This window comes from Cervus canadensis, chromosome 5 (assembly GCF_019320065.1).
Source record: "Cervus canadensis isolate Bull #8, Minnesota chromosome 5, ASM1932006v1, whole genome shotgun sequence".
Taxonomy (NCBI): Eukaryota; Metazoa; Chordata; class Mammalia; order Artiodactyla; family Cervidae; genus Cervus; species Cervus canadensis.
This window is the reverse complement of record NC_057390.1, coordinates 95,240,657-95,258,654: the sequence shown is the minus strand read 5'-3', so window position 1 is coordinate 95,258,654 and position 17,998 is coordinate 95,240,657. Positions and strand designations below refer to the sequence as shown.

At 46.9% G+C, this 17,998-nt stretch overlaps 1 protein-coding gene across 22 annotated transcripts in view; it reads left to right on the top strand.

Annotated features, from left to right (window-relative positions):
- FNBP1 (formin binding protein 1) overlaps positions 1-16,011 on the top strand; it is a 133,480-nt gene extending 117,469 nt beyond the window's left edge. For 10 of the 22 annotated variants that reach the window (XM_043469841.1, XM_043469839.1, XM_043469837.1 and 7 more), the window contains 4 exons: positions 3,997-4,129; positions 6,357-6,478; positions 6,795-6,934; positions 9,044-12,382. In XM_043469841.1, the coding sequence (XP_043325776.1) occupies positions 3,997-4,129; positions 6,357-6,478; positions 6,795-6,934; positions 9,044-9,222 (574 nt within the window). In that variant the 3' untranslated portion in view covers positions 9,223-12,382. Of the gene's footprint in view, positions 1-3,996; positions 4,130-6,356; positions 6,479-6,794; positions 6,935-9,043; positions 12,383-13,055 lie in introns of those variants that run through there. The other 12 variants (XM_043469843.1, XM_043469840.1, XM_043469838.1 and 9 more) reach the window with 3 other exon arrangements.
- Positions 16,012-17,998: the final 1,987 nt, after the last annotated feature.

The window sequence follows — 17,998 nt, the reverse complement described above, 5'->3', positions numbered from 1 at the left end:
TCTTTACCAGCTGAGCTACCAGGGAAGCCCAGTGATATTGAAGCTGAGGTTACAATTTAGTTATTAAAAAAATAAACAAAGTTGGCAAGGCTGTCAGTTTGCAAATGAAAAGTAGTTTTTTAATTTTTTTTTTAATCCCTGGGAGAGCAACTCCTGAAAAACATATCACTTTATAAACATTGTTACAGTATGTTAAAAAGAAGAACACATATAATGAACTTTGTTCTAGGTTTGAATTAAAAATATACTTTGTGAAATAAAAATTTTGTCTTTGTACTATTTATAACATCTGGGACTAGATATAATAAAAGGCTTTATAAATCCATGATAAACCTCATGCTGTTTACTAAGTGAGCAGTTATACTTTGCACTGGAGTAGCAGGTTATGGGGATTCCCTGCTGGCTCAGGCAGTAAAGTGTCTGCCCACAATGCGGGAGACCTGGGTTCGATCCCTGGGTTGGGAAGATCCCCTGGAGAAGGAAATGGCAACCCACTCCAGTACTCTTGCCTAGAAAATTCCATGGATGTTATGACTCAGATATCTGAAATGCCACTTTATAAGTGACTGACAGACCCTCCCTAATTGTTTGATTTCGTGGAGAAAAGTTTCTGTCACTTGGGTTGTGACCATGGTATGACCTTTGAACCCCCAGAGCAGTGCTTGCTAGTGATAAGGCAAATCACCTTCATCATTCACTTCACCTCTATTTATTGAGCATTTACTGTGTATAAGAGAATATTCTAGGCCTTGAGGATAAAGAATGAACAAAACATCACAAACATCTGTTCTCATGCAACTTACATTTTACGCAGGACAAACAGAAAATGAAAGGCTTTGCACAGAGGTGACATGATCTGGAAAAGGTTGGATTTTTGGTTTATTTTTGTTTAAAATAATCAATCCAAAAAGGCAAGATAGGAGAGCAAAAATATATATTAAATAGGCAGGACAAATCCAAAGCACAAATTAGGGTGGAAGATTTAAAATACCAAGCACACTAGACACCCCAGTTCCAACCCGGTTCCACCTGTTTCATTTGCAAACCTTGGACAAGATTCTTAACCTCTTGGTGGTTCAGTTTCCTCACCATGAAAAGGGAGTTAATATGCCCGTGTGAGGATTAAGTGTATCAGGGTACCTCAAGGGCTGAGGACAGTGCCTGGCATATTCTGTTTGTAAAATAAAATGAATCAGTGTGTTAAATGTGAACAGACTACATGTTCCAATTAAAAGAGATTTTCAAACTGGACAAAAACCTAAAACTGGCATACTGCTTGTGTGCTGGTTACAAACGACACACCCAGCTCATTAGGTGCAGAAAGGTGGAGAGTAAAGAATGGGAAATGACAGACCATGCAGGTGTCAACTAGAAGGAAGCTGGTGTGAGAAGACTGACTTTCAAGCCAAATAACCGCCCCCCGCCCCCAAACTATTCAGTTCAAAAGGATCAACTTCAGGGCTTCCCTGGCGGCTCAGTGGTAAAGAATCTGCCTGCCAATGCTGGAGACATGGGTTCGATCCCTGGTCCAGGAATATCCCACATTCCGTGGGGCAGCTACCTCGTGCACCCCAACTACTGAGCCCGTGCTCTAGAGCCCGTGCTTTGCAACAAGAGAAGCTACTGCAGTGAGAAGCCTGTGCACCGTAACTAGAGAGTGGTCCCCACCCCCTCAACTAGAGAAAAGCCCACACAACAGTGAGGACCCAGCTTTGTTGCTGTTGAGTCACTAAGTAATGTCCGACTCTTTTGCAACTCCTTGGACGGCAGCACGACAGGCTCCTCTGTTCTCCACTATCTCCCGCAGTTTGTGCAAATTCACGTCCACTGATGCCATCCAAACATCTCCTCCTCAGTCGCCCCCTTCTCCTCCTGCCCTCAATCCTTCCTAGCATCAGGATCATCAGATGGCCAAATTATTGGAGCTTCAGCTTCAGCATCAGTTCTTCCAATGAAGATTCAGGATTGATTTCCTTTAGGATTGACTGGCTTGATCTCTTTGCAGTCCAAGGGACTCGCAAGAGTCTTCTGCAACACCACAATTCAAAAGCATCAGTTCTTCAGTGCTCAGCCTTCTATATGATCCAACTCTCACATGGTTCAACTCTCACATGACTACTAGAAAAATCATAACATTAACTATACGGACCTTTGTTGGCAAAGTGATGTCTCTGCTTTTTAATATGCTGTCTAGGTTTGCCATAGCTTTCCTTCCAGGGAGTAAGCATCTTTTAATTTCATGGCTGCAGTCACCATCCACAGTGATTCTGGAGCCCAAGAAAATAAAGTCTGTCACTGCTTCCACTTTTTTCCCTTCTATTTGCCATGAAGTGATGCGACCCACTGCCATGATCTTAGTCTTTTTAATGTTGAGTTTCGAATCAGCTTTTTCACTCTCCTCTTTCCCCCAATTGCAGTTAGTTTTGAATAAAATCTGTTTTTACTGCTTTAAAAAAAGAAAGAATATAGCTCTAAGTAACACATAGATTAAAGAAGAAATCATCATAGATATTAGAAAATATGTGAAACAGAACTTAACACACATTCTCCACCTACATTGGGGATGTCATTAAAGCCAATGCTTATAAAGGGAACTTGACAGCTTTCAATACATATTAGAAACAAATTGAAGCAAAGAAGACAGAAAAAAGGAGATAAATAATAAAGGAAAGGGTACCAATTAGTGAAATACAACCACATATTCAACAGAGAGAATGAACAGATCCAAAAGTTGGTACCTTGAAAAGATTAATAAAAATGATAAACTTCTGGAGAGGAATGGGAGATAATGACTTTAAACACCTCTGTTGAGAAGTTTTACTGAGAAATAGGGCAGTAGTTGGAGGACTAGATCGTGAAGTCAAGAGACGACTTGTGAACCTGTGGATGACCGTACAGTTTGTCCCACATCTCTTGCGTCTGCTGCATTGGCAGATAGACTCTTTACCACCGCACTGCCTGGGAAGGTCACATACTTGTTGAGCATCTATTGTGTGCCAGGTGTGGTCTGGCCACTGGGGGTGTATCATGTTAACAAAAGGGCTTGAGCCCAAAGAGCCTCTCAGAGAGCCACTGTTCTAGGAGGAAGAGACAAACAGTAAGCAATGAGCATAATAACAAGACATGTAATGTTGGGAAGTAATATATGCAGTGGAAATAAAAGAAAGTAGAGTGATGGGACTTCCCCAGTGGTTCACTGGTTAAGACTCTGAGCTTCCAATGTTTGGGACCCTGGTTCAATCCGTGGTCAAGTCAGCAAGATCAAACCAGTCAATCCTAAAGGAAATCAACCCTGAATGTTCATTGGAAGGACTGATGCTGCAGCTGAAGCTCCAATACTTTGCCACCTGATGCAAAGAGCCGACTCATTGGAAAAGACCCTGATGCTGGGAAAGATTGAGGGCAAAAGGAGAAGGGGGCAGCAGAGGATGAAATGGTTAGATATAATCACCAATTCGATGGACATGAGTCTGAGCAAACTCTGGGAGATGATGAAGGACAGGGAAGCTTGGCATGCTGCAGTCCATGAGGTTGCAAAGAGTCAGACACCCCTTGGCAACTGAACAACAAGGGAAATAAGATTCCACATGGCACGCATGGCCAATATATACATATATATATAAAAGATAGAACAGGGTATGTGGACTGGGGGGGCAAGTGGGTAGACGGCTCCTATAGAGAACAGATGGTTCATGGTGCCCGTCAATGGGCAGCAGGATGTATGGGCTCAGAGGCGAGCAGGCAGGTGGAGGGGTGGTGAAGATGTAGAAATTCTTTTCCACTTATTTCTGTATTTTTGGTTAAGCTATTTCCCATGACTTGCAATGCAGTTGGTGTCATTGGTCTTGTGTTGGGCGATTGGTGTAGAGTTTCTTTTGCTGAAGTTCAGGAAAGTTGTTCACCCCACCCCCCCAGGCCCCTGCCTGGCAGGGAGTCATTTGCTCTAAATTTAACACGGCATTAACTGGACCACATTCTGCCCCTTCTCTTTTTCAGAGATGCCATCACAAAAATGAAAGATGTCTACCTAAAGAATCCGCAGATGGGAGACCCCAGCAGTTTGGATCACAAATTAGCAGAAGTCAGCCAAAATATAGAGAAACTGAGACTAGAGGCCCAGAAATTTGAGGTAGGAAAAAGCTGTTGTGGAAAAGCTTTGTTGGGAAAAAAAAAAAGAGAGACAGAAGTAGGTGTGGGGTCATGGGACACATGAGGTTGTAGAGCTGGACAAGTCAGGTTTTCACGAGTTTTGATGAAAGGAAAAAGACACTCATCTGTTTGGTGTTCTGCTTTTCAGCGTATCCTATGTTAATGGTGTCCCTTAAAGGAGACACTGTTTAAGGTTATAGTTACATACGGGTGTTTTTTTTGTGTTTTTTTTTATTTAAGTGTTTCACTTGAATTCACCCAAGTTGTTTTGTTTCATCTTGTGTTGACAGTGGATATAATTGGGCGTATACAGTTGTCCATCATCTCAGTGAATCAAAAAGACAATTTTAAGAAAGCCATTCATATTTGTAATTGTCTTGCAGTGTCTTTGTCTGGCTTTGGTATCAGTGTAAACATTTTCAAAACATATTCTGGATGCAAATTCCTTTTCAGATCTATGATTTGCAGATATTTTTTTCCATTCTGTGTATTGTTTTTCTACTCTCTTCAAGATGTCCTTTGAAGCATAAAAGTTTTTTTTTTTTTTTTTACCATGGCACACATCTTTCAGGATTTTGGTTCCCTGACCAGGGATTGAACTCGGGCCCTGGCTGTTGAAGCACTGAGTGCTAACCACTGGACTGCCAGGGAACTCCCAAACCATTTTAAATTTGATGAAATTAATATTAATGATGAAAGGAAATCTCATCCTAATTTATCACATTTTTCCCTCTGTATCACTTGTGCTTTTGGTGGCATAAACTAAGCACCTAATCCAAGATCACAAAGCTTTATGCTTATGTTTTCTTTGAAATTTTGTAGTTTTCACCTTTATATTGGCTCATTTTGAGTTAATTTTTGTATACGGTTAAAAATAGAGGTCCAGATTCATTCTTTTTTAGTTCTCCCAGCACCATTTGTTGACAAGACCTTTTCTCTCCTTGAACTGTCTTGGCACCTCTGTTACAAGCCAATTAATCATAAATACAAGGGTTTATTTCTAGGTTGTGGGGGGAAACCATTGAAATATGTCATTGTTGTTGCAAAAGACCCATTATCAAAAGATGAAAACCAGTAGGAAGCACACATGAGACTTGAAGAAGAAACACACATAATGAGTCGTTTAAACTGTGAACAAAAGTCTTCTCCCCCCGGCCCCAAAATGTAAAGACTAGAAAAATAGATTAGTAACTGATCATTCTGAACAAAATAGATTATTTCTAGCCATGAAAAATCAAATATGACTTTTTTTCATTCTTTCTAGAATCTGTCAATAAGTTATTATTGGTTGAGATTTTAGAACCTAGAAATGTCCTTTTCTGGTCATTTGGATTCTTTTGCCATTTTTACACTATTTCAAAGATTGCTGAAGAAAATTTGATCTACTTTGATTTCCTGTGTACAAGTTTTCTTCACTATTGAAAAAAACATTACACTCCTAAGGGGGAAAAAAAAAGGGAAGTGTGGCTTTTAAACTGAGTCACTGCTTAAGTGTGGCAGGACCCTCATGGTTCCCAGTGACGTCATGGTCACAGAATTTTTGGAACCAGGGGGAACTAGAAGCGACTTATCAGAAGTCATACAGCTGCTTAAAAAGCCCGAGAGTCTTGGGGACTTCTCTGGTGGTCCAATGGCGGAGACTCCAATGCAGGGATGCAGACGTGGGTTCGATCTCTGGTCTGGGAACTAAGATCTCATATTGTTGTTGTTGTTTAGTCGCTCAGTCGTGTCTGACTCTTTTGTGATCCCGTGGACCATGGCCCACCAGGCTCCTCTATCCATTGAGTTTCCCAGGCAGGAATACTGAAGTGGGTTGCCATGCCCTCCTCCAGGGGTTCTTCCCCACTCAGGGATCGAACCCGTGTCTCCTGCATCGGCAGGCAGTTCCCTTACTGCTGAGCTACTAGGGAAGCCCTAAGATCCCACATGCCGTGCAATAAAGCCCGAAAGTTTAAGACAGGCCGGTGTCCTTCTGTCACTGTATGAGCAACGGCTGAATGAAAGTCTGCTTGCACGCCTCCAGCTTTGCCTTCACGCATGTTTATACAGTCACGGCAAGCAGGCTGGAGGCTCCTCACCCCCGCCACGGGGCCCTTCTCCAGCCGGCTTCAGGGACCAGCCAGCAGCTCAGATTTGGGGCCTGAACCCTGCTTGCTCAGGCCCTCAGCTGAGCTCAGACCAGAGTCTTTCCTGATTTCTGTTTGCAGGCCTGGCTGGCTGAGGTCGAAGGCCGACTCCCAGCCCGCAGCGACCAGGCCCGTCGGCAGAGTGGGATGTATGAGACGCAGAATGCCCCCTCGGTCAACAACTGCGCGCAGGATCGGGAGAGGTACAGTATCTGTACAGCGCCTGCTTGGGGTTTTGGGGTTGTTTTTTGGGGGGGGCTTTGTATTTACTGCCCAATTCTGAAATCAGAGATGAGCACGAGGTCCTTGTTGGGTCCCATGAGTCTGTGATGACTGGCCTGTGGTTCTTCCCACAGTGCAGCTGTCTGATGCCCCGTGGATGCTGCTGGAGCCTGTGGGGTGCGGGGGGTCCCTGGTTACAACGCTCCAGAGTTGCAAGCACTTGGCTGTCACGGGGGCTGCCCTCGAGCCCTCGCTGGGGTCAGTTGCTATAGTTGCTGTGTGTTTTGCTTTCTTGAGCAGCCCCGATGGCAGTTACACAGAGGAACAGAGTCAGGAGAGTGAGGTCAAAGTGCTGGCCACAGACTTCGATGACGAATTTGATGACGAGGAGCCCCTCCCTGCCATAGGGACATGTAAAGCCCTCTACACGTTTGAAGGTAACACCGACTGTCTGCGTCCCTCTTCTCTTTCTGTGGTCAGACTTTCTTTTGAAGCCTTCAGAACCTTCCTCTCAGGACTCTTTCATTCTGCACGTAGTATCTGTGATTCTGATTTCTTTCTGGTTGATGGCTGTATATTTTGCCTTTGGGTCCGGACTATTGACCAACTTTCGGTGAGCTTAATCTCAGCAGATGGTATGGAATGATGATTATTTCATCCACGCCTTCAATACTTATGGAACTCCTGTCTTGCAAAGACCCCTGAAAGGGTGGGAGGCAGGTGGCATGGTCTGGCATCCGCCCTGGGAGGAAATAAAGCAGACACACATAGAGGAGGGTTCTATAGAAGAGAGGGATGGAGTGATGGCGGGGGGGGGGTCCACACGAGGATATGATCCCTTGCCTGAGGGGACTGATTTATTTTTATTCTTGGCTGTGCTGGGTCGTCATAGCTGCTCACAGGCTTACTCTAGTTGCGGCGAGCGGGGGCTCCTCTCTTGTTGCGGTGCAAGGGCTTCTCGCTGCAGTGGCTTCTCTTGTGGGGCACTGGTTCTAGAGGGCACGAGCTTCAGCAGTTGTGCCTCTTGGGCTCTAGAGCACAGGCTCAATAGTTGTGGCATACAAGCCTAGCCCCTCTGTGGCATGTGAAATCTTCCCGGACTAGGGATCAAACCCGTGTCCCCTGCATTGGCAGGTGGATTCTTATCCACTGAACTGTCCATGCTGCAGGGTGTCAGAGGCACTGCCAAACATGGAGCAGGAAGGCATGGGGTTTGTGTGCCTGGAGCTCAGATGTCTTAGGGGCAATAGTGGAATATAAGACGAGGAGGGCGCTGGGGCCAGTGTGGGGGACGGGTAAGAGAAACACTTGGCTCTTATCTGGCAAACATCAGGCCCTCCAGAAAGTATTTGAGCAGGTTGTTGACACAAGCAGAGCTGTACCTTAGACATTTATTGTCGTCATATGTGCGCGATCAGTTAGAAGACAGGGCAAATGCTTAGGAAGCCTAACCTCATGGTTCCCAAACTGATGAGCCTTGAAACAGCGTCCTGCGGGATGCTGGTTAGGATGCTGCGAAAGAAGCAATCAGAGCTCAGATAGTTTTCAGAAACCCTGGGATGAGTGAACTTCTTTGCTGTAAGACTTTTTTTCTTTTATCCTTGCCTCTTTGACTCGCAGGATCTGAGTTCTCCGATCAGCGATCAAACCCATGCCCCCTGCAGTGGAAGTGCAGGGTCCTAACCACTGGACTGCCAGGAAATCCCCTTTACTGTAGGACTTTCAGAGCCTTTGATAAACTAAATGTTCATTGTGACATGGCAAAGAAGAGAAGCCCCGGGTTCAGTGCTCCCAGTGTGACTTCAGGTCCACACCATCCCTCTCCCCCTGTGTCCACAGTTACTGCTATTAACAGCCCCCTAAGCAGTCTGCCTTTCGGGACACTGCTTGGGCAGTGGTGACTAGTCTTTTGAAATTACCCTAGTGAATGGTGTTGGGGGCCTTGATTAGGAGACAGATGGACGCAGAGATGCTGCAGCCAATAAAACGCTCAGATGCGCGGCTGATTGGAAGTTGGAAACAAAGTGGGGAGGAATCCGCAGCTGATCCCTGAAGCTGCGCTCCTGGGACGACGGAGATGTCCGCTGAGATGGGAAAGTGGGAGGAGGATCTAGTTTGGGAGGCAAAACAGTGAGTCCAGATTCACCCCAATTGTGTCCCAGGTGCCCAGGCCCCATCAGGGTGGAAATGGGCTTCGGAGAGAAGGCATGGTGGCACCTTCGCCTCAGATAAGAACCAGAACGGGAGAAAGAAAAGTGGGGGTGCTGTGTAAAGAGGTGTCGTTGATGCCAAAGGAGCACCTCAGGGGAGGGTAGAGAAGAGGACCTAAGATTTCCTCTGGGGGAGATACCTCCTGTTCTGGGAGGCAGGAGACAGAGGGCTCCCACGGGGGATTGGAGAAGGGTCCTAGAGATGCAGGGTGAGGACCTGGCAGCTGCTGGATGGGAGGAGAGTCTTTTCTCCAGTTGTTTCACTGCAAGACTCGCCATCTGCTCCAAACCCGGATTTGACAAGAAACCTAAACTACTCTGACTTTGCTTTTTCAGGTCAGAATGAAGGAACCATTTCAGTAGTTGAAGGAGAGACACTGTACGTAATAGAGGAAGACAAGGGCGACGGGTGGACCCGAATTCGGAGAAATGAAGATGAAGAGGGTTATGTTCCCACTTCCTACGTCGAAGTCTATTTGGACAAAAATGCCAAAGGTGCTAAGACTTATATTTAATACAACTTAAAAAAAAAAACCCAAAACTTTAAAATTGGAGTTGTTTCTCCCCACAATCATGACTGTTACAGGCAGTTCTTCAAAAGACTGGATGGGGAGCATCACCGTGCGTGTTTCTTTTAGGCACAAAGTGGATGTTCAGGCATCTTAGACCTGAATTTCCTGGGCTGGTTTTGATGATAATCCAGTGTTACTTGCTCATGACATTTTCCGTGGAAAGCTGCCAACTGCCAATTTACAACTGTGTCCTTTGAAATCTGATAAACATTTCTTCTTGGGGCAGCGACTGTAGATAACCAAAAAGTTGCCTTCTAGCTTCTGATTCGTATTTCTGAATCTAAAAGCCCATGCGCGTCCTAGGGGTGCGGAAGACTTCAGCTCTCATTAATATCTAGTATCTGCCAGAAAGTGAACCACATTAGAATGTTACAGTTTGTAACTTCATAAACTGAACTGTGCTAGTTTGTTAAGTTTTACAGTTGTTCATTTTGGAGGAAGTCATCAATAAAGAATAGCGTAAGTAAAGAATGATGTTGGTACCACAAGTGTGTATATTTCCTTAAACATGTTTAAGATCATTGTTAGAGCACCGTGTTATCCGGTTATGTCAATATGATCCTAAACAACCAATTGAATTATGGAAAACTTTGGTCTTTCAACCAGTTGATTTTCACATATGACTACTGATCTGTCTTTTGCCAGTTGACAGAGTTGATCAGATGTGTTAGAGCTGTTTAGATAAATTACGTAAAAACAACTCTCCTCATTCTGTTCTGTTGGAGGTTTTTTGTGCCCAGGTGGGGCTGTGAATAGACCCTTGTAAGCAACACACAGAACCCAGCACATCACTTTTTAAGGTTCTTTTGGTTTGTGTTTTAATCATTGGCATCATTAAGACCCAAAGTGTATATTTACTGAAAATCGTTTTAGAACTTCTAGATCCTTTTATGTAATAACCATAAAGTGGTTAATTATATAATGAAGCATTTCACCATCTTAAAGGAATCTGGGTCACATGGGGATTTGCATTTTTAAATCAGCAAGCCAGGTAGTGAAACGGGACATGCCCAATGGTTGTGCTCATGTCTAGAGTCTTGCCTGAGTTCACAGAGAACCAGCTAAAAATGAGTCAGAGTAAAGGTATAGGATTGAGATTCTCTTTTTCTTTGGCTTTGAAAATTATTTATTCATGTCCTTCCTACTTTTAAATAGGAAATCAGCTCCTTGCTTCTACACTGTGGACTCCTTTTAGAAAGTCAGGTCGATTTAAATTTGATTTTAAAACCGACAGCAATGCATTATGGGGTCTAGGACCTGGCAGGAGTTATGGGTGCCTGTGGCAGATTCTAGAAGAAAGTTCTTTTACATTTCCCAGGGGCCACTCCATTATTCTTGCCTGGAGAATCCCCATGGACAAAGGAGCCTGGCGACTATTGTCCATGGGATCGCAGAGTCAGACACGACTGAACGGCTAACACCTTAAGGGCCACCAAAATGGAATGTAGTAACCTTTACCTAATGACTGCCTGATTTTTAAAACACTTTTCATTTTTAAATAATCACAGATTGTCAGGAAGTTGCAAAGATAGTAGAGAGATCCCCTTTATCCAGCTTCCCCAAGTGGTTACATCTGACATAATTGTGATCCAGTACCAAAAACAGGAAACTGACACTGGCCAGCCTGATTTTGTTTTTTTAGTATAATTTTGTCATTTAAATTTCTTTTGCATTATTATACCTTTGCTGCCGTAATACCAATAAAGCCACCCATCCTGACCCCAGATCTCTCAGGAGAATCATTTCATCCGTACCACAGCAAAGAAAATCAGTTGGCCCTTAACCCATGGGGATTTCATGAACAGTAGATGGTCACAGCCTTGGGCATGTAACCAAGTAAATACCTAAGACGTTAAAACCCAGGATGAACTCATTTCCAGACTGAAGTATTGGAGAAAACAAACTAGGCACTGAAAAAAAAGTCTTAAAATGAGGCAAGGCAATATTAGGCTTTTTAAAGCCTGACTTGAAAAGTATGGCATGCCATGAAGTCGGTTGATTTTTGATTTATTTGTTTGCTCGTTTTGCTTTTATTCCCCTCCTCTTTAGAGCTGTGCAAACCTAATTCAGGAAATAGCTCAACTGTCTTTTGGATATGGGTGGGGCGATTTGGGCACATAAATTATGATCATTATTTTAGCTTGTATGCCTCAGTACCTTCAACCAGATAAATCTGGGTCCTAGTGACTCAACGGCAGAAGATGCTTTTTTAGTTTCAGGTCCATCTAAGTCAGTGTGCAAAGAATTAGCAGAAGTCTTAAAACAATTCCCAAAGAGTCAGGAATTTCCATTTCCACCCCCAAAGCACACTTTGTGTTCTTCTAACAGTTAATCTGTCAAAAGTAGCAAAGCCTCAGCTTGCATATAAAGTTTTCTCCTTTTATGTAGAGAGGCACTTAGAAGCTAATAATGGATGTAGAATCTTTCCTTCCCCTACCTTGTTCATAAGTCTGTTCAGCCTGCCCCACAAACACTGCCCTCCCTTCAAGCCCATCCCAGCCGGGTGGGGCTGCTGCTTTCCGATGCCTGCGACTCAAGAGGAGTTGTCTTACTGTCAGTAATGCCGGCGCACTTTTGTGTGTGTGTGTGTCTACCAAGTGACTCTTTAGTAGCTGCCAAAATAGTTAGACTAGAGTGAGTTCCATTGGCCAACTGAATTGTGACTGTCCTCCTTTATGGTTCTGTTTTGTTCTGTTTTTTTTTTTTTTTAATTGCTCTCTGTGAAATATGTCCATAACCTCCCCCCCCCCCAATCTATTTGTATATACTGCAATAGAAAAACTAAAAGGATTACTTGAATTCGTTGTTTTAACGTTTTACTCTTTTATTTGTTTGTTTTATTGGTGATTCTGCTGCCTAATGACCTTTTTGTTTTTGTAACCGCTGGGGAAGCCGGAAGGACGGTTACACTGGTAGCTAGGTCCCCTGCCGGCTGATCCGCACTTGAGTTTATTGTAGACACTTGGGTTCTGAGTAAGTTTTGTTTGAATACGACCAACATGACTGTTTCCTCTCTCCTCCTTATCTTCCGAGAAAAGAATCTGTGTGACCTTGTAGTTGTACCCTCGTATCTGCCTCTCTAATAAACGTTATATTTTTCTCAGTGTTGTGTATTTTAAATGATTTTTCACCTCTCCGAGAAATTCTGTGTAATCCAAGCATTTAACCCTCTCGTCTTCAATAATGGGGAGATTTCTAGCCAAATGCTTTTTTAAAAAAAGAAAAACTCTGCCCTTTCCCCCTTGTTAAATGATGACACTTTCTCTATTTCTCACCTTGTTTGCACCTATGGGCTTCGGGAGTCTGCCTCTCCTTTCTCTTCTGTCCCCCAGATGAAGAACTTTCACTGTTTATTGCCAAGCAGTAGGTTTTCCTTTTCACCAAAGATGCTGCCTTTTACTGCCAAGGAACCCAGAGTGTCGGTCACAGAGAGAACCGGGTCCTTGGGCTCCTGACATCTTTCTGGGAAGCTGGTTTCTTTCTTTGTCTCAGAACTTGATTGATGGGAAAGATGAGTTGGGGGCATGCAGGGGTGCACCGTCTCCTGGGTGCTTTCTCTTACCCCTGAAGGAAAGGCTAGCTGCTCTGACTGCAGATAAAACCGTGAAAGTTCCTTATCTCAGACGTGCCCTGCGGTAACCAAGTGCTCTAAAAATGCCCCCTCCCCTCGCCCTCCCCAGGGCGGAGCAGTCTGCCTGAAAAGCGGAGTGCCCGCCCCTGACCTGCCAGCCCTCCACTCTAACTGCCTTTTTCTTTCTCTGTCTTTTGTGTTGTAGATTGCTAAAGGTGGTTCCGGGAGCCAGAGCCTCGGGGAGCCTTCCCAGGAGAAACCCTTCGGTCTGCCTGTCTCCACAGGCCTGGGCGCCCGCCAACGCCCTGGGCCTGGGCTGCTGTGTGGCCCTGGGCCCCTCAGCCTGAAGTTGACATCCATCCCCACCTGCAGCTGCTCGCTTTCTTCTTTTCTTTCCTTTTCACAGCATGTTCCTCGGAGCCCGGCTCCGCCCTGGCCCAGTCTGGCCGCCTCTTGGCAGGGGGAGGGCTGTCCCTGTCCCGCGACCTCGGTCCACCTGGCGCAAACCCGGCCCGTCCACGATTCACACTGTGCCTTTCCGTGAAAACTTTGCCACTGGTCTCCCGGTGAGACGAACCGAATCTGGGCGAGGAGGGTCAGGCTTGCGCCCGGTGGACTGGGTGCCCAAAAGTCACTGATGTGTCCCTTACGTTAGAAAATACTCATCTTTTCCCAAGTCCATTGGGTATTCAGTGGTCCTTTCCTGAGTATGGGCCCTCCCCAGGTACTAAACAATCGGCCCTTGAAATGTTTCACGGCTTGAGTGTCGGTGGTGGACACACACACACACACGTTTTTGTTTGCGGTCCTGTCTTCAGTGGCCTAGAAAAGTCCACACCGAAAGTCAAATTCCAGCTCTTGGGCCAGTCCCGCTGTCTTGCCTGTGTCCCCTCCCTTTTCATGGGGTCGAGGAAGGTCCCAGCCCACCTTCGCCCCGTTGGCCACCCATCAATGAGGACTGCGGGTCGTGAATGAGCGTCTCGCCTCAGCGTTAGCTCATGGCCAGAGGACGCCTCCCCTTTCTGTGAATTCCAAGGTCCGCATCTGAGGACCCCAGTGCCGTCATCACCAAAGCCCCTGTGCTTCTCGTGGTCCGTCAAGTGACCCTGTGGCTGCAGCTTCCACATTTTACCGTGTGCTCTCCAGGCCACGCAGAGTTAATCGACTTTGTTTTTTGCGCTAAATCTCCTTCCTCTCATGAATCTTTGAGGAAGACACGAGGTCCCGTACCCAGTGGGCCGCTCATGCCTTAGAGCAGCATAGCTTCTCTACTTACCTGGTGCAAAACAGTCAAGAGAAATCCTGGACTGTGGGTTTCTGTGAACAAGGATCCCGTCAGAAGCCCCAGGGTGCCATCAGGCATCTTTCCTGTTGCTCGGCTTTTGGTGACTAGACGGTCATCTTGGGCCTCCTCACTGCTTTGCCACACTTTTGAATCTAAGACAAGGAAATCTGACAGGAGCTGAAGGGACCGGTACAGAGAGGAGATGGGTCCTGAGGCTGGGTCTTGGTTCAGGAGTAGGAAAATGGTTCTTCTCAGCAAACCAGGGTTGACCACACAGCCTCAAAGCTGCTCAGTCAACCTTGGGTGACAGGAAACCACGGGGGAACAAACACCAAGTGTGAGCAGGGGAAGAGGAAGTGGCTTCAGGTCGGAGCAGGCGTTGGGCCCCTCTCACTCCTTCCTCCCCAGAGTGAGCCTCTGCAGCTGTGGGCGTCTGGGGGCCCCTCTGTTAAGCCCCATTGTCCCAGGCTTCTCAGGCTCGCGAGAGGACTGTCTTGGCAGATGACGGCAAAGCCAGGATGCCAAAGGACAGGAAGAGTCTGGGCTTCACCCGCGTCCCTGCAAACCAGCAGGCGCGTGGTTCCTACATGCAGCCCCAGCGGCCCCACAAAGGGTTGGTCCATCAGCCAGGTGACCAGGCATCTCCAGGAACTTCTGAATTTCACCAAGTCAAGCTGACCACTCTCCACTCCACAAGGATGCTAATTTTTTTTTTTTTTAAAGAAAAAAAAAATTGGATTCTAGAGCCTTGGGAATGCATGTGCATTGCATCTTTCATATTAGGGGTCAGGGTAGAATAACTTCTTCCGAGTTAGGGGGAAAGGTATAAGCTGCAGTAATTTGTTCTTTTAAATGTCTGTTTAACCTAATATGGACTATGCTGGTATCCTCTTGTATTCCCTGTGCCTTTCTTTTTCTCTGTACCACCTGCGTCCAAAAAAGAATGGATAAGAAGTGCTTTTCAATGTTCACCTTGCTGTTTGCTTCTCTGCCAGTCTGTGTGGCTACGGGGAAAGGAGAGTGCTGTACCAGCTGGGGCTTAGTCAAGGAAATAAGTTATTCTAGGCTAGTTGAGATTTATCATTTACTCTGGGAATCCTACTGTGAAATCGTCTATTATTATGAGCAGTTCACATAGAGTAGAAACGTGGACCCTGCCGTGTGCTTTCTCAGCCTTCCCTCGTATCCACTGACCATCATTTCTCCACCGATGCTAGAATATTGTTATGCCGTAAGAATGACTCATTTTTAAAGAACGTACTCTGAAAAGAACTTAAAAACAGAAAGTGAGGAACTTGTCGTTTACCCAATTTTTCCTTTGCAGGACAGGAAAGAATAAAAAGGCATGGTAAGCTGGGATGGTATTTTCCTTTGGGCTTTTATCATGAACACCCTGAAGCTTTGGGGTTTGAGGAGTCTGTCTCTCCAGCGGTTAGTACAGAGGCCTCAGTTCCTTTTGGTAACATCTATAATTGCTGGGGAAAAGTTTACTGAACATGAAAAGGTTATGTGGATGCTAAGTATTTTTCCAGAAAACTCAATTTCATACTTCCTAATGGCTCTGCCTCCTGTGCTTATATCATCAAAAGAAAAAAAAAAGAAACTTTAAAAAGTGACCCAGAATTCTATTTTAACCTGGTGTCCAGCACCTTTAAACTTCGTGGTTTATCAGTGTGTGTTGCACTAATTCTAAACTTTGGAGGCGTTTCAGTGTTGTAACGGCCCACTGCCATTGTAAAGGTTCTGGAATTGCCCGTTTGTCTCTAGAGATGGAATTAAACCAAATAAAGTGCTTCCATTGGAAGGCTTATATTGACCTTGTAACTATATGTTAATCCTCTAAATGTTAAATAAAAGTGTAACTTCTGGCACGGTATCACAGGACTGCTTTGTTGCGCAAAGAGGTGACCCCAGTCTTGGAAGCAATCAGAGTCCCCTGGGCTGGAGGCTGAGCTCTGATCAGGTCATTGATTTACGGTGTAAACTGGACACAAGTCCCGGCGCCATCTGCCTGGAGAGGGGCCTCAGACCCAGCCAGCTAGAAATTCCACCCTGGCCACTAGGGAAAAGCTGTCAGAGACCTCGGTGATGCTGGGTTCAGGTCGACTCAGTGCAGAGATCTGGGGAGGCTCCTTCAGTCCAGGACATTTTGCATGCAAATTTGGCTAGCAGCTACACTGGGGTTTTGGGGACCCTACTGACTCGGGGGCGGGGGGGATGGAAGGAGCCGTGAAATTGCAGCAGGTTTGCATTTCATTCGTGGTCTGTGTCACGAGTGCTCAAGCCCATCCTCTTCTTGGCAGCTTGGCTGGAATAATCACTGGCTTGTGTGGAGCTGAGGACAGCGTGCCATGTTTAAGAGCGAGGGCCTTGTGCCTGCGCCCGCCGGCCCTTTCCATATCCAGCGCCGACAGTCTCACTCCGGGTTTTGTCAGGGGGAGACTGGTTCATGCCCAGACCTCTTTGTTTCTTAAGGCTCTTTAGAGCCAAGTTAGGAAAACAGTTGGTGAGGGAGTGAAATATTAAGTGAGCAGGGCGCCCTAGCTAATGCCAAGTGCCACTCACTTGCTGAGGGGGTGGGAGGGGAGGCCACCAATGAGAGGCCAGGCCTCTCTGTGGCCTCAGCTCCTCCTACGGACACATGTGTTCGGCCTTTCAAGCAAGGGCTTCGCCAAGTTCTCAGCAAAGGCTGATGTCTTCTGTGCTGGGGAGGATAGTGTCAGAGAGCCAAGGCAGGGTTCTCGGGCAAGAGACAGGGTAGTCAAGGGAACAAGGCGGCCTATGACTGTCCTGCCGAGGCCCTCTGGTCCAGGTTGTTGGCAAAAGGCTAGTATGGGAAGAATGTTGCCAGCACGTTCTTTCTGGACTTTTCTCATATTTGGGGAATAGTCTCTAGCAGTCTGTAAGAGGCAGAATGTCTCCACCTGTCTCACTTAGAATCGCCCTCTCCACCCTAACCGCCAGCCCCCTTCCCCGCACCCCCACCCCCACCGCTCCCGCCGGCCGGACCGGCCAGCACCGAGGAGCTGGGAGCTGGGTCAGCCTGGGGCGCCTGTCGCCACCTCTCTGGCCTCCGGTTCCGGGGTAGTGGGGTGAGGACAGGAGGCCGGCAAGAAAGCACTCGGTCGACGCCACAGCTGCAGCTTAGATGTCAGTTCTGACCGGGAGCTCACTCCAGTCTCCGTGATGGTGTTATTCTGATCCCTCGCCAGAATTCAGGGCTGGGAGCTCTGTGACCTCACTTTGGGCGCGCAGGTCTGAAACACTGAACCGCCCGCCGCCCAGCTAGGCCCATCTTTATGCAGCTACTTGGTTCAAGCATTTGGGGAGATGACACTTGAACCTTCTGCGACCCACCTCCCGCCCCTGTGGGGTCGGAAACCAGGGGCGGTGACGTAGTAGGAGGGGCGGGCCGTTGGTTTTCTGGTGCGCTCCCGAAAGCAGCCTCGGTAGCGCAGAAAGCCCTGACTCAGACCCATCGGTCAGGCTCCTCGGGTGGGTCCGGGAATCGCAGCCTCCGCCCCGGCCAGGCCCCGCCCCTCTCCGTCCCTCCCCGCCCCCGGCGGCCGGCCCCGCCCCCGCCCGCCGCTGCGCAGAGGCGCCCGCGCGACCCCTAGTGGCAGAGAAGCCGGCCTGCGAGGAGGGAAGGACGAGGGTCCCCAGGAGCGCGACCAGACCGGAAATGGAAGTGGGCAGAGGCAAGGAGGGGTGGTTCCAGGATGCCCTCCCTTTTAAACTTAAAGCGAAAGAGATCTCTGGATTGTGCGATCCACAGGACAGCAAAAGAAATGGATGCAGGTGCAGGTGTGAGTGAGGGAAGGAGCAGGAGGCCTGGATGGTGACCAGCAGCAGGCCCAGCCGCT